Source organism: Ambystoma mexicanum, chromosome 2p (genome assembly GCF_040938575.1).
Source record: "Ambystoma mexicanum isolate Mex_15411 chromosome 2p, UKY_AmexF1_1, whole genome shotgun sequence".
NCBI lineage: Eukaryota > Metazoa > Chordata > Amphibia > Caudata > Ambystomatidae > Ambystoma > Ambystoma mexicanum.
Window position 1 is genome coordinate 952231510 of NC_090923.1, and position 15602 is coordinate 952247111.

At 45.9% G+C, this 15602-nt stretch overlaps 1 protein-coding gene across 2 annotated transcripts in view; it reads right to left on the bottom strand.

The window, feature by feature from the left end:
• LOC138566955 (serine/threonine-protein kinase MRCK alpha-like) overlaps window positions 1-15602 on the bottom strand; it is a 2642347-nt gene that overhangs the window by 211667 nt on the left and 2415078 nt on the right. For both annotated transcript variants that reach the window (XM_069644738.1, XM_069644739.1), the window contains exon 35: window positions 9915-10032. In XM_069644738.1, coding sequence (XP_069500839.1) covers window positions 9915-10032 — 118 coding nt within the window. The remainder of the gene's footprint in view (window positions 1-9914; window positions 10033-15602) is intronic.

Sequence of the window (15602 nt, forward strand, 5' to 3'; positions counted from 1 at the left end):
TGACCTGTGGGTTGTTGCTGGGCTGGGTATCTGGCCGCTCTCCAGGGATGCCCTCTACCACGACCTCTTGAGGGGAAGAAAGTGTCGGGGCGTTCTTGCCAGGAAGAAGTAACGGCCGGAAGAGCGACCTCTTCCTCATCCGGCCCTGGAGAAAACCTTGGTTGCAAATACTCTTTTTATTGAAGCCTGTGCTTTGTCTAACGCCGTGAATGTCCCGACGGATTTTGTCATCTCCTTCATGAAAGGGTCTCCGAAAAGCTGGCCTTGGGTCGTTGGGCCAGATTCTGTGTCTGCCAGTTCGGTTAATTTTGCATCTATCTTGTATAGGATGCCTTTCCGTCGCTCTGTTGAGATGGCGCAACTGGCGTTGCCCAAGAGGCAAATAGCCCTCTGGACCCAACCGGACAGTATCACTGGGTCGATGGGGTCCGATGAGGAGATGGCTGCATTTGCAAGATCGGAGATTTTTGCTAGAGGACCTGCTATGTCCAATACTTTGTCCTGGCAGGCTTTCCAGGCGCGATCAATACCCTTTCTGGGGTCTTTAACGTTTTTACCCAAAAAGGTAATCATTTTAGAATCGAGCTCTGGAGTCAGAGCTACTTTATCCGCAATGTCTGGTCGCGGACATTCAGCACGTAGTCTGGCGCAAACTTCTTTATCAAGCGGCGTGCGCAGCCTAAGGTGGATGTAACTCGACGTCTTGGAAGATGGTTCCCAGTCGGTGGACCTGGGGTGTATTAAGTCTTCCGGGATAAATGTACCTTCAGTAGAAGGTTTGGTCCCGGTTGTGTCATTAGGGATGGGGTCTGCCGCAATCCCTGACGCAGAGGGTCTTGAATCCTCGAAATGAAATTCCTCATCTGAAGAGGAGTGAGAAAGATCAGCGTCGTAGACGTTTTTGTTATGATGATCTTCTTCCGAGCCCTGTCCGTGTCCATCCGGGCCTGAGGGTCTAGTTCCCCCGGTTTCCTCCTCGGGGTAAGAGGATAGATGGGAAGGGGTTACCTTCCTATTCATGAAGGCTTGTTTCAGCCTTGAGAAGGCGTCCGTTACGGCAGATGTGGCATTAGATGGCTGGCTCGGGGGGGGGGGGGGTCATAGAGCTTTTACTCTTACGAGCCGGTATACATCCCCCTTCTGTAAGGTGCTTCCTTTTCTGTGTTCTCTTCCTCCCAGGAGGGGAGGTCCCTCTGAAATGCTCCTCCATAGTATCTAGGCGATTTTGTATGGGAATGAGCATATCCGTTACAGCTTTCTTAACACTGGTCTCCACAGAGGATCCCAGAACCTTCTGAAAACTATTAGCCATTGCCACTTCATCTATGTAACAGTGATCTCCCTCAGCCTCAGACCAAGCCTGATCTGATTGAGGCGAGTACTTTTCTGCCATTATAAAATAAATGCACCTTACTCACTTTTCTTTTTTTTTTCTTTTCTGGGCTTCCGAACGCCTTCTCTCACTGCCCAGTAATGTTATTTCAGTTCAGCTTTGTAATTGTTCTTAAATGCTAAATAGAGAACTTCTTTGCTATATGCGCGGTGAAAAATCAGCGAGAAGAAACGGTCGCTCTTGTCTGAGGAAAGATTTCAGCGCTCGAGCTGCAAGAACCGTTATATTATAACGGGCATGCGCGCTAGAGCGCCAGAATGTAGAGGAAAGGACCCGGAGAGCAGGAGCTCCCCTGGCGGCCTGCATGTGGTGCAGCGTGGTCCGACTAGGCCGCACCGGATCCCTAGTACCTCAGGAGCGCAACAAAGAATCCGCTGGACGAGTGGAATCGTGTGAAGCGGTCTCCGAGGTCAGAGGACTGACGTCATAGCCCAACATAAAATTACACATTTTTTTTTTTTTAAAAATGAATATTGAAAGTAAAATTCGTATAAGTCTATAACTATGCAGCAAACATATTATGACATTTTGTAACGTTATGTTTTAAATTATAAAATCATGACGTAAGCAGTGCTAAACATGAAGTACTTATCTCTTGCTGTGAGCAGCAAAGAAAGAGGACGTGTCATCATGTTTAGGACTGTTTATGCAGGGGATCTGAACTACTATTGGTGGACTAGGTCACATGTTGATGGCCTCTAAACGAACTGGAGCCAAGCTCCCTGGGAAATGTAGTTTTCTTCAGAGACTCTTACCTTTTATGTTAAGATATTACTGTTATATTGCTATGTTTATTATATATATTTGGTGCACCTGTTTTCTGCACATTACTCATGGCACACTCACTTTTGGTGCACAAATATCTTGCTGCTGAGCTCTTTTCTTTATTGTCGAATAAAAGAAAGAGAAGCATAATGGGAGCCTCCGGTCTTGACACAGAATCTTAGTTGCAGGAGTCATAATATTTTTACATTTTTTGTACAGGGAAAAATATATATATACAGTATTCAGCAGGTACACAATAAGCGTGGGTACTTGAGAAGTACATATAGTATGGTGAAATGTACAGTGCAGTTATAACAAGGAGGGACGATGGGCGGGAGACAAAAGTGAGAAGCGAGAGGGGGGCCAGGAGGGAGTTCTCTGCTCTGAGAGCTGTGGGTAGTGAGTTCCAGAGTTTGGTGGCAATGTACAGCAAGCCGATCCCGCCTGCCTTGGCCCTGTTGATGTGGGGGGTGCACAGTAAGTTGGAATAGCAGGTTCTAGTGGGGCGTGTGGATGTAGGTTTGGCGATGGTCTCAGATAGGTATGAAGGGGTTGTGAGGGTGAGGCATTTTTGTTTGAGGGTGAGAATTTTGAAAGTAATGTGTTCTTTCACAGGGAGCCAGTGTGCTGTCTGCCTGGCGTGATGAAGGCTATAGATGAAGGCTAGACGTCTGCCTTTGGCATGGTTGGTGTCTCTATCGATTCTGATGATAGAGTATTTGTCTGGGATGGCAAGAGAGAGGGAGGGCCCTGCAGCAGCATGAAGCCAGGTCTCAGTGAGTGCTAAGAAGTCAAAGTCCAGTGAGGTTATGGTGTCAGAGATGTCAGGGGTGTGGACTGGCAAGGATCTGGCATTGATCAGAGCGCCCTTGATTGAGGTTGTGTGATTACTGGAGATACTGGTGGCTGTGGTGCGGCAAGGACTGGGCAAGTTGAAGTCCTTTTTCAATGAAGCTATAGGAGGAGTAAGTCTTGAGCCTAGTTTAGTTTAGTTTAGTTTCTTTATTTATACCGCGTGCCGAACCCTGAGGTAACTGGGCGCCGGAGACTTAAGGCAGGATCAAAAAGTTACAAGCATTTACATATTATACAGGCCAGGACAAGGGTGATAAGTGCAAGTGACCAGGGTTACATGATGTTCGCAGAGAAGATACATGGTGACATACAGTTGAGATACAATTACAGGAGAGATACAGAGATTGTTTAAACACATGAGCAGTTCTTGTTAGCAAGCCAAGACTTTGTTTTTGCTCTAAAAGGTCTAGAACGATGGTTCCATTCTAAGAGTCAAAGGTATAGCATTCCATGTTTGGCCGCTAGGACTGGGAAGCTAGAGCCACGCTCTTTTTTTAGGTTGAATTTAGGGATGGTGAGGCAGTGCGCGTACCTTGTCCTGGTTGGTCTGATTGATAGCAGTTTGTTGAATTTATCTGTCAAATACTTGGGGGCGGTATGCGAAAGGCATTTGTGGATGATGACCAGTGATCTAAGGGGTATTCTGTCTCGTACTGGGAGCCAGTGGGCATCCTGTCTGAAGCTAGAGATGAGGGCGTGCCGAGGGATGCTTAGTGCAGCTCTAAGGGCATTATTCTGCAGAACCTGGAGTTTGTTCAGATTACGCTCAGAGGTGCCTAGGAAGAGTGTGTTATAGTAGTCAATTTTTGATAGCACAAGTGCCCTGGCTAGGGTGATGCAGCTAATAGGCGAGAGGAATGATTTACAGGCATTGATAAGCTTGTTTGTGTAGGCCGTGGAGGATGCAGTGGCGTTCACTTGTTTTTTGAGGGAGAGGGTAGAGTCCAAGTATACCCCTAGAGTTTTGATCTCTTTGGCCACTTTGATCAGGTTTCCATCGATGTTGATGAAAGCCTAGCGCGGGTCAAGTTTGTTTAGGCGTAGTTGGGAACCGACGAGAAGCAGTTCTGTTTTCTCATCGTTGAAGCATAAGCTATGTTCAGCCATCCACGCCTGGATTTCTAATTATAGGTCGTTAATCAATTTGGAATCCTTTTCGTAGCATCCTGACAACGTGATGAGGACCTGGGTATTGTCAGCATAGTTTGTGTATGTGACACCCAGGTTGTCAAGGCGGTCAAACAGGAGCTTCATAAAGATATTGTATAAGGTTGGCGATACGCCCAGTCTTTCATTTCATATTTTAGGTGGACAAGGATTACTAGTAATACATGTTTAATAGGGACAGCAGGCGGTAGGTGTCTCATTTGACCCGATACTGATAATACTATTATATATGCTTCCATCTGTGTAACCTGCAGCTAACCAGCCTCAAAAGCTTCTTGGTATACATCCAAGAGATGAGGATCAATAACATTAGCAAATGTTTGCTGGCAGCCCATTTGGGCCAGGCATCTTGCTACTAGGTAACTCTTATGACCCTTTTAATGTCCTCTGTTGTGGTTTTCTTAACAAGCAGTTCTAGTCTTCAGATTCCTTATTTGTCTGGGCATATCCCACGACATGATCCTCATCATCTCTCCATGTACCATTGATGAAGCAGCTCCCTCTTTTCCCAATAGCGAGCCAGGTTAGTGTCTTGCTAGGTCGATCTCCTTCTCCATATAACCTTGCTACCATTATATTTTCTCTCTAACTGCAGTCTCTGAAAAGGTTCTTGCTTATTATTTTCCACTTCTTCTCAGGGCAGTTTTACAATATTATTTCTTGCTCAAGTGTATTCAGGCTATTTTAAATCTTTCTAAGAATTCCCACTTCCTTATATACATATAAATATGCCTCTTATGTTGTCCTCAAAGGCCTCCCAGAGTGTGGCTGATGGAGCAAACTAACATGCATTTAGCTCAAAGTAGTCAGTAATTGCCTTCAATTTGGTATTCAGGAATGAGAGGGAGATCCATCAGTGCCTCCACTGTCTTACACACCATCCAGTGTTTGCTATATGCATGCTTTCTGTGAATAGGGCATGATCTGATATGTTCTATACTCACTAGAATTCTTAGTGGACCCATGCATCCTCTCAGGACGACGGTACAGCATACTCTGTTCTGGATGAAGAGTCATGCACATTCTAACAGTAATTTATAAACTCATTAACCTATTGCGCTGTCTTCAATATAGGTCGAAATCACCCATGTTAACGGTCTGCAGAGGCGTCCAATACAGAATTGAAGTTGCCCAGCCATATGGTAATTTCATGCATCATCAGGGTTAACAACCATCCAAGATTAACATATCAAGAAAGTCTGGAATATCTTGATCTGGGTAGGTATGTTCAATGTCAATGTCTACACTTTGTGACTGTTAAGAGTACCCCCGGACAGAAACATAGTGGCCTTCCTGATCCGCCACTGGTGTGTACATATGTGTAAAATTAAGATGGTCACACCCCGTACGTAGTTGGAGAAAGTTGCAAAATTCCTGCAAGTACCCCAGCAACTAGCATCTACTTCAGAGTTTAACCAGTTATGCCCTTGAAGGCAAAGTATGCTCATGTTGTCCCGCAAGCATATGCTAAAACATTGTGTTACATCTAAATTATTTCAGCCTCAAACGTTCCAGAACATCACTTTAACCTCCAGTGCTTCCATACCTATCCTTCATTGGACAACATCTATTATTCAAAGGCATATTATATTGTTCGGAGAGGCAAGCACAATTCTAAAATTCAATTTCCCTTGTGCTTTAATATTTCTCACCTTATCTAGTCAGTCTTCTAACTGTGCCCACCACTACAAACACAGACCTCCCCAACTAGCCAAACAATAAGCCTTCCCCAACTTTCCTATCAGCACTGAACTTTGTAGTCATATGTTTTGGCAGATCTGCGGCGCTTCTCCCCATGTCTCCCACGACCGACCAATTCACCCAAATAGTACAGAAGCTAACTAGGTGCTCAGCTCTTTAAAAGTATGTATTCTTACCCTTGTCCAAGAGACAAAGTAGCCCAGCATACTCTTTTGGTCCCACCACTAAATAAGCAAAACCTCTAATCCACCTTCGATGGAAGAGGTGAAAGGAAGAAAACAGGAAGATAAATTTTCAGTCAGATAGAAATCCAACACAACCTTAGTCAGAAACGTCTTGACTGCCCCACAGAGTCACCTTCAACTTGGAGAAGACAAGACACAGTGCCATGACAGACGGAGCCTAAAACTCACTCACCTTGCGGAAGTAATGGTGACCAGAAAAGTTTTAGGATGAGCAACCGCAAAGAGCAATAATGTTAGGGGTCAAACAGAACCACCATAAGAAATGTTAGAACATCTTTAAATCCAATGCAGGAACAATAAAATGGCGAGATTGAAATGGATTAGAAAATCCCCATAAAAAGTGCATAAAAGTGGAGTTGGAAAATAACTAGCCCTGCTCCAGGGGTTCTCTCAAAGACTGAAAAAGCAACTAAGAGGATATCGGAGAGATCAAAGGATTCAGACCTCGGATACCACACCAAGCCAAAAACATACCACCTGCAGGTATAGATGGGTTTGGGGATATGCATCCTGACAGAAAGGAGTACATGCAGAATTTCAATGGACAGATCCCACTACTTCTATCCCAGCCTCTCAGCAATAAAGCATGAATGCGGAGATCGAGGGAGCTCAGGTGGAAGACATGTGCCTCCACATTGGAGAGCCGATTCACCTTCATCGGGAGGTGCCAGGGAAGACAGGTGGGCATTTCTTCCAAAAATCCAGGTACCATGTCCTCCATGTCAGCCTCTTAGAGAAGCCTCCTTGACCACTTTCAGTTGAGGCAAATGGTGGCAGAGGGGCTCTCACACTTTAGCATTGTCTCATTTCACCCACCACAGGAGGTCAATGTGACACACTGTTCGAGATCTGCAACAGTTCTGTTATGTCGCTCTGAAACTGAGAACACTTACATCAAAGGATTCCCTAGACGACCTCATGTGCTATGAGGCCTTGGGCACCTCAAAGAAACAGGATGCCATGAAGCCTAGAGATGCAGAAAGTCTGGGACCAAACTTTGAAATTGGAAGAGACAAACCAACTGCAAGATGCTCACCACCCTTTCCCTGGGAGGAAAGGCCCTGCCTGACTGAGTGTATAGAACCCTCCAATTGAACTGGAGCGACTGGGATGGCATGATTTGGAAATTCTAGAAAATCAGGGAGCAATCCAAGCTAAGTAGCAGATGGTGCAGGTGGGCTGACATCAGTTGTAAACCTGAATGTCCTCATCCAGGGGTGCTTGGACAGGTCAAAACCAGTACCCATTGAATGAGTAACAGTTGGTTGGGCCCAGACCAGACTGCAACATCTGACATGCAGCTTCTTTACCATCCTCCACTGGAGAAGCAAACCCACCTATAATCTCCTGTTATGGCAAATTCTCAACTGCCACAGAGACCACACCCCACGGAGCACGGGTGTACTTGGGCAGAGCTCAGGGGGCAGTGATATCCCTTGTCAGGCTGCGAGAAGCAAAGACCTTGAGTCCATGAAATCCAACTTCTTGCTCACCCTGTTTTGGAGTAGATCGAGGCAAGGGGCCAACTGAGCAGACAGTGGAGGCCTGCACCACCAAGGTCTGAGGTGGGTGGCAAAAATCCCTTGATCCAAGTGAGTCAGATGTTTCTTAGCAAGAACCCAGTCCACAGAGCAGAAGAGGTTTCTATTTTTACTGCCAGGACATGGGCAGCAACAACAGGATTAAAAGGGAGGAGGGACACCTTAGGAAGACGCTGAGACAGTATGTCTGTGAGCTCAAATGGGACCATAAATGACTTGGGAGCAGACAACCCAAGGGTTTTCCTACAGCCTTTGCAGTTGTCTTCTGGAACAAACTATGAGGTTGCATCATATGATGAAAAATCCTCACCCCCCACAAGAGCCAATAGATCCTGAACTATGAGTGAACTGCCATCAATATCATTAGGGTTTGGAATAAAATGGCTACCTGATTAAACCTAACCACTTTTCCATGGTCCAGCAACTCACCGGCTTTTAAACCCAAATGTCACACCTGTGTTTTAAAGTTTAAACCTGGGAGGAGAGGGGCATGTGCATTTGCCTCAATTCGTGCTAGGTGACAATAAAACCCTTCCAAGAATGCAAGGAGAACTTTGAGATGCAGGTGTCTGACAAACTGGGATTCTTACAGATCTGACATTGGGTGCTGAATTGTGACATGAAGATTGGGGTGTTTAGGCCACTTACCCCCCCTGTAAGAAATCGTATTCTCTTCTACAGAGACCAGATGTTTTTTCCAATCAACGTATTGCTTTTGTTTACTAAGAGGGTGCCGCTGCATATTTCGTGGCCTGTCACAAAGATGTGGGGGTAGGACTAGATGTAGCCACCAGGGGGAACAATTGGTCTACATTGGGGAAATGCCTGTGCCCTGCACAAGGATCAGGCTTATAAAAAGATTTATACATGGTACCACCCAGTGCCCGACAGGATCAAGCACTTCTGTAAAAATGAAACTAGCTTATACTGGAAGGGTTGCCAGGGGAAGGGTTACTTCAATAATACCCGGTGGCATTGCCCCATGTAACTGAAAGATTAGGCCAGGGGTCTGCAACCTGCGGCTCTACAGATGTTTTGGACTATGGCTCCCATGATCCCTCACCATTGACAATGCTGGCCCAGGTTGATGGCTGTTGTAGTCCAAAACATCTCAAGAGCTGAAGGTTGAAGGCCCCTGGTTTAGGCTGGAGTGTTGAGGAGGCGTTTGCTTGCCGGCAAAGCTCGCTATGGGCCAGCATCCTATGGCATGCATGAACAGCAAAATGATCACAAATTCTTTATTGGATGCAAGGCAGGTGAATTTGGTCCTAAAGAGATCACGATATGTACCTGTTAGCACTCTTCTGAGAACAGGCAAGATGACTCAGCCAATCAGGAAGGGGAAATGTCAGGATCCATTAGCCGCCAATAGTTGCTCAGACCTACCTGTTCCCATATGGCTGAATCATGTCAAAGGCCCCCTGTGTTCCTTCATAGTGCCTGACCCACTCACCTTTGTGTGTGTGTTCACTACGGCTCCTCTCTCCGCTCTGAAGGCCACATGGGTGTTGATTATGCTGTGGTTTCTGCCCGCATCAATTTCCACCACCGACCTCCTTGCGCAACATTGAAGGTGTGTATTAAACTGATGCTGCAACCTCCACCTGGGTCTGCACATTTCTCAGACAATGCTGGACAAGGGGGACAGCACATCGAGCTAGGGCAGTGGCAGAAATTAGGTGACTCTTAGCCCTTGCTTTGCTCAGGCCATTCTGTAGTATTTGCTGGCACCTAATGGCTGCCACGCCCTGTGTCTCAGGCACTAATGCTTGACCGTCTCGGCCTGGTGTTAAAGGATGTGGTGCCTGCTGATTTGTGAGAAGAGTATTCATGCCCTTTACAAAGAAATGTGCACCTTCTTTGAGATTTGAGGTAGAGTGTGAGAATATCAAAGTGGCAAAGTATACATGTCCAATGAGACTATAGGCTTCAGGTTTCTAAGGCCCTTTTAGCTGCATGATTTGGCTTGGATTGACACACTGATCTGGAGTTGATCAGAATGCACCGTCTCAGTGACCAAGGAACTGAAGTAGGATTTGCATCTTACACTGAATGTGCAGTGATTGCTTGACGGTACAGGGGAAACAATTATTTCTAATCTCTGTATTGATATTCTTCAATATTTAACAACTTCAATAACAAGTTTTAAAAAACTAGATGAGACAGCAATGTAGAGATTGCCTGTAGTGGAGCTTTAACTGCTGATATCACTGTCCAATAAACCAAACCTAAATAAAAATGCCTTACTGTGTGAATCCATATAGAATTTGTCACTGCCGGTGGATAAGGGCCTCTTAGTATCAGTGTAACTTCGGGGACGGGGCGTTGCAAACTCTTGAGAGTTTCTGGTTTTCTCCTCCTGGGCCTGAAAAATATATGGAAACAATTACAATGGTAAGTTTTCAAAACCATACGGAACTCCAGGGTTATGCAGATAGATTTGGTTCTGCAGGAGGCTCTCACACAACTAAAATATATTTTGTGTTTATCAGAAAAAATGAGTATAACAGCATTTTGAAATCACGTAAAAAGTATATTTAAGAGTAGAATGCAAGTGTGTTAAAGGTGAGGGACGTGTTAATTTCTGGCTGATATTTTCAGCCTCAAAATAAGATTAATGCCAGCAAGTAGAGATCACTTAGTTTTAGACTGTCCTAAATGGCTAACATTTGGATTAAAATTAACACTGCATATCCTGCAGGGAAAGATACACGCGAACCAAATGGAAAATAAAGCAGTTATGATTTCTGGTGAAAAAAACAGGTGTTGATCTTTATTGGAAGCAGGAGAGGCTAAATAACAATTTACTTTCCTCTTTGTAATATTCTTTCTTATGAATTTGTCCTTCCACCCACAAAGTCCACATCTTCAATATCTTCTCCAGCGCCAACTGTTTTTGGAAGCGTTTTTTTTTTTTTAAATTTCATTTCAAATTTTCTATTGGTTTTACATGGAACAACGGAAAGTTCAAGAAGAGAACTCTAGCAACACAATACCAATCTACTTCCAAAGGAAACGTCAAGAAGAACACTTAAGCAGCTCACTCTTGATTCACGTCCTACACCTTTTGACCCTCTCCTGCACCACCCGCCCACCCCGCCGCAGACCCAAAAACAACATGAAACAGATAAACATGGCATATGACGAAATCAAAATGACGGCTCTACTGCATTCTCACTGCTACAGTCCGCCCTCTAAGGCGACGTACCCCCAAAGAACAGGGAGATCAACCAGAGGGGGAAGCGAACCAATTATCCTAGCCCACTCCCGTTAGCACCAACCCAACTTTTCCCCAGAGGGCCATCACACCCCCCCCATGTATTTCGTGCGGAAACCCAACCAGCTCATTTCCCAGCACAGAAATATCCCCAGCCCCCGTGATCTTCTCCATTAAGTAAATCTCCTTCGCTTTCACAACCCATTCCACCCGTTACGCTCACCTGGTCTCTGCGGAGGCGTTGGGGCATGGTTGCAGCCCTCCCTGGTGTTAGATCTCCCCCTTCTGGTTTTGCCCCCTGCAGATCAGCTATGGGCGGCGACAATTGGTGGCACTGCTCCTGCGTGGATATGGGAAAACGTGAATGCGCTGGTAGATGACTGTGGTATCTCCCAACCCCTTCGACCCAAGGTGCGATTTCTGTGGGCACGTACCAGCCCATAAGGCTCACCTGGATTAATGTGAATGATGAGCTCTCTGTCCTGCTACTTCTGGCAGGGGCGCTTGTTGGTGGAATCTAGTTCCTTCACCGATTCCTGAGTACTAGTGCAGTCCGGCTGCGACTAAGTTCCTCTTTCTGCTTTCTCTCAATGTCTTTGGTCTTTTCCCCTCTTTCTGCTTTCTTTCAATTGTCTTTGTCTTTTCCCTCTCAATGGCTTCATGTTATTGCTCTCAATGTGGTTGTTTTGCACTGAATAACGTTTCTCTCCGTTTTCTCCCAAATAGGTGGAAATGCGGCCTAACAACGGGTGTGGAGGCGCGGAATGCGGCTGAGCAGAAGATGGATGCGACCGCAATGTCCAGCAGCAGGTGAGTGATGGCTTTCGGGAAGGCGTCAGGTTTTAATGGCAGCAAGCCCTTAACGTAATGTATGTTAAGTGTTTAACCTTGTCTTTTCCCTTTTCTTTGCAGGTGCTGCGAGTTCGGATGGAGTGCGTTGTGCCGCGGTGCCTGGGTGATGCTGTCTGCATTCTGGGGTGTTTGCCGGTGAGCCGCGCTGTCAGGAAGAAGATATGTGCTCCGAGATGTTTGCAGGTGAGCCGCGATGCCAGGAGGATAACCCCAGAGACAGCCATCAACCACTAGACCACCAAGGAAAGAACCTCCACCCCGTCCCCATCTCCAAAATTATAACAAACAACCAGAACAAATGGCATAGCAACAAAGAAACGCTACAAAAATCCAACCCCCCCCCCCCCCCCCCCCCAAGTAAAAGCATAAAAGGATACATCCCTTCGTGTCACTTTACAGGTGAGAAAGTGTTGAGCCTTCGAAACTTCCAGCCCCTAGAGACCCTTTTACGTTGGCTCAGGCCCCTCAATGCATCTTGGCTCCACGGCATCCTCCTTCCTCACTCAAGTTCCCTTCCCCGCTCTTCTCACTCTCTGAGAGGTGTCAGAGGACCTGTTCTGCCTCTGCACCTTTGGTAATACGATAATCCACCTCCTTGATCTCAAATACCAAGGCAAACGGAAATGCCCATCAGTAACATATACCTCTGTCTACAACCAGGCAGTAAGAGGTCGGCAGTACCTGCAGCTGGCCAATGTGAAACTTGAAAGATCTTGGTAAATATGACTAGTGTCTCCTTCATATTGGATGTTACATAGGCCCTTTCCAGGACTGCAGTCTTCTCCATGTAACTAAAGAATTTCACCATCACTGATCTCAGGCCTATGCCCCAGGATATCCCTCCACGATGAGCTTGTTCGATCGCAACCTCCAATCCACCTTTCTTCGCAAATAAAACGTTCACCTATCATTTTAACTGCTTTCACTACATCGTTGGTCGACTCAAACTTCTTCTGCAGATCAAATACGCGTAGGATGTTCCTGCGGTCTCCATTTTCGAGTTCGTACATTTTCAACTGATAATCCTCATCTCTGGTCTCAAGTTCCAACAACCTCCCTTCAAACTTTATTGCCACGAGGTCTGTGCTAAGGCGGTTCTCCATACCATCAAATTTGTTCTGCAGAACCTCGAACCTGCCCTGCAAATAAAAAACGAGGCCTGCAGTTCTACTCGCGGTGCCCCGATCTCCTGCAAAATGTCCTTTATATCGTCTTCGCAGAGGGAGATATCACTCGCTATCTCTGGTGGTGACGGACCGTCAGCACCTCTTCCCTCTATTGACAAAGGCCTCCTCAACTGCTGCAGGCTCTCTATGCCCCCCTTAGCCTTTGTCGCCAGCGTGGGCCTGAGTCAGGGCTCCCTACAAGTGTCGAAGATCATACACAACGGTGCTGCTTCAGTACTTGGTGGGGGGTCTGGCACTCCTGCTCCATCACCTTTCAAACAAGCATTAGACCCAAAACTCCAAACACACCGTAGCTCACCACGGGGGTGGAGGGGTTCGAGCACCGACCCCCAACCACTTCTGTCAGTCTTGGCAGGTGCCTGTAAGATTATTTAGCATTTTTTTCATGCAGCACCACTGCATGGGTTTGGTGCATTGCTATAATGGGGTAAAGCAAGGCATGTGTTGCCAGTGTGACATGGACATGTAAATGAAAACAGGCTATTCAGTCAAAAACGATTTCTACATCTAAAATGCAAATAATGTTTTTTCACAGTTAAAAGCATATATTTTTTTTTCTCACCTGAAATTCCTCTGTTGCAGGAGACACATTTGAGGATTAATGAACTAACCTCATTAACAATACTAACATGATACTAACTCATTAATAATATAATGTGTTCTCCAGTGCAAAATGAGATGGAAAAGACAGGCTCTGAAAGTCATTTTAAACGTGCATCCAGATTTTTTTTCTCTTTGCTTCTATCTGTGCTCTGTCCACAGTATTTGCAGGAAACAAAGACTCGAATAAGCAGGAAATCAGTTTTGTTACAGTTGCAACTGTATAAGCCAAGCCATTGTTGAAAGTAGGAGTATAGGACATGATGGATTTTATTGGATGCACGTCACATTAAGGAAGGTAGCAAGAGTTTTCCTGTAGAATCTTGGGGAAGAAAAGAGTTAGAAGACATTTTACACAGCTCGGAGAAAGACCTGGCTGGTGGCTGGGGAGTTTCCCCGATTGAAAAAAACAGATCCCAGTGCACTGCTGCAGAGACTGGGAATTCCAGTCAATAAGCCCCGGTTTGAGTGATGGCAGATGCTCGTCCTTGCTGGGGTGAATTAAGAGGGAGCATTGAGCCACTTCCAGAAGGCGACCAGCTGAAGAATTTCACATGCTGGACAGGCTTGGTAATTATATTGCAGAGTGTGGGGGCAGTGTGTATGTGTGCGAAACTATTCAGTCAGAGTAGAAGAGGGAATTCCAGTGTTTTATCAACATGTTTAATGTTGCAAATTGAATATGTTCTCACCGCTCTCTTCTCATTTTGTTACAGATAATGTTGTTACTGTGCAATTTCCATTTATTTCTGTAAAAAGAGTAAGATCGTGTTGAAATGCAATATTTATAATACACAAAAATATCTGAAAGCAGACGGGTAGTGTGTTTTATTTTTCTCTTTTCTTTGTGCATCTACCATTATAGCACTGATAATATGGGAAGATGTTTAGACAGTGCAATTGTCATTTTTAAGGTAGCTAAAAATAAGACTTGGCGGTAGCTGTGTGCACGATTCCATTCAGTATATAAGTGTGTGTGTTTTTTGAACGGAACATAATAACATAATGAAATAGCCTGCTGCTGGAGGTACATGAGTCAGCAGAAAGAGAGGCCTTGGACATAGTTCACTGATGTAGATAAGTTGGTGATGAATACCACATGTTAGCTCGCTGTCGTAGATAAGTCAGTGAGAACAGCCCATGGTGGCACTCCAAATGAAAATGCGGTGTTCCTGAAATGTAAGCCTGAGGCCTCTCTAGTGATCACACGAACAAACTAAACAAAAATAAGGGGTTCTGGATATTGGGGCCACATATAAAACAAAGGAATTATGCTCACCAGAAATAACACCAATAACGCATACCAACATAATGTATACCACTAAATGTATCTGTGTGCTGAAATAATGTATGTATACTGTAGTACTATATACCAAATCTAATCTGAATGCAAAGAGTGATTATTACTGAATTATTTTCATTTTGGCGGTAAGAAAATCCCGCTAGGCCCCAAATCTATACAAAATACACAACATGCCCCACCGCCTCAGACTCCCCAGGCCAGCCATGCACAGGTTATCTGTGGGCCTCCAGCAAGGCCTATGCGCCCCTGCCCCCGCAGTCTCTGGATGGGATTACTTCTGGGCTCTGGGAAAATCCAGCCAAGAACACCACCCTCCACTACCTTATCAATTGGGACTGCCTGGCCACCTCTGTCTCACCACTCAATACACAGCAGGACCCAGATCATCCATGGCTCCACTACCAGCTTTCTATGCCAGTATCAGCACGCTCCCTGACGCCCAACACTCAGTACAAAACCTCGGGGGGGGGGGGAAAGCAGAGCCCCGCCCCTCCAGCACTTAACTCACTGGCCCCAGGCTAGCTCCACCACAGAATTTACTGCCAGCTGAGCCTCTGCTGGCCCACTGCTATTCTGGGTCCTTGTGCACCGGGGGGGGGGGGGTCGGGCCTGGACCAGCAGACCTCTGCAACCAGCAGCCAATAAACTATCCAGAACACAGTAACCTCCCCACATCGCGGCCCCCATCACTGCTCCACTGGAGCTGTTGCTCCAAAGTGTAGGGCCATAGGGTGCAAGGTCTTCCACTCCCAGGCAGGCCCTCCTCGTGAGCCCGC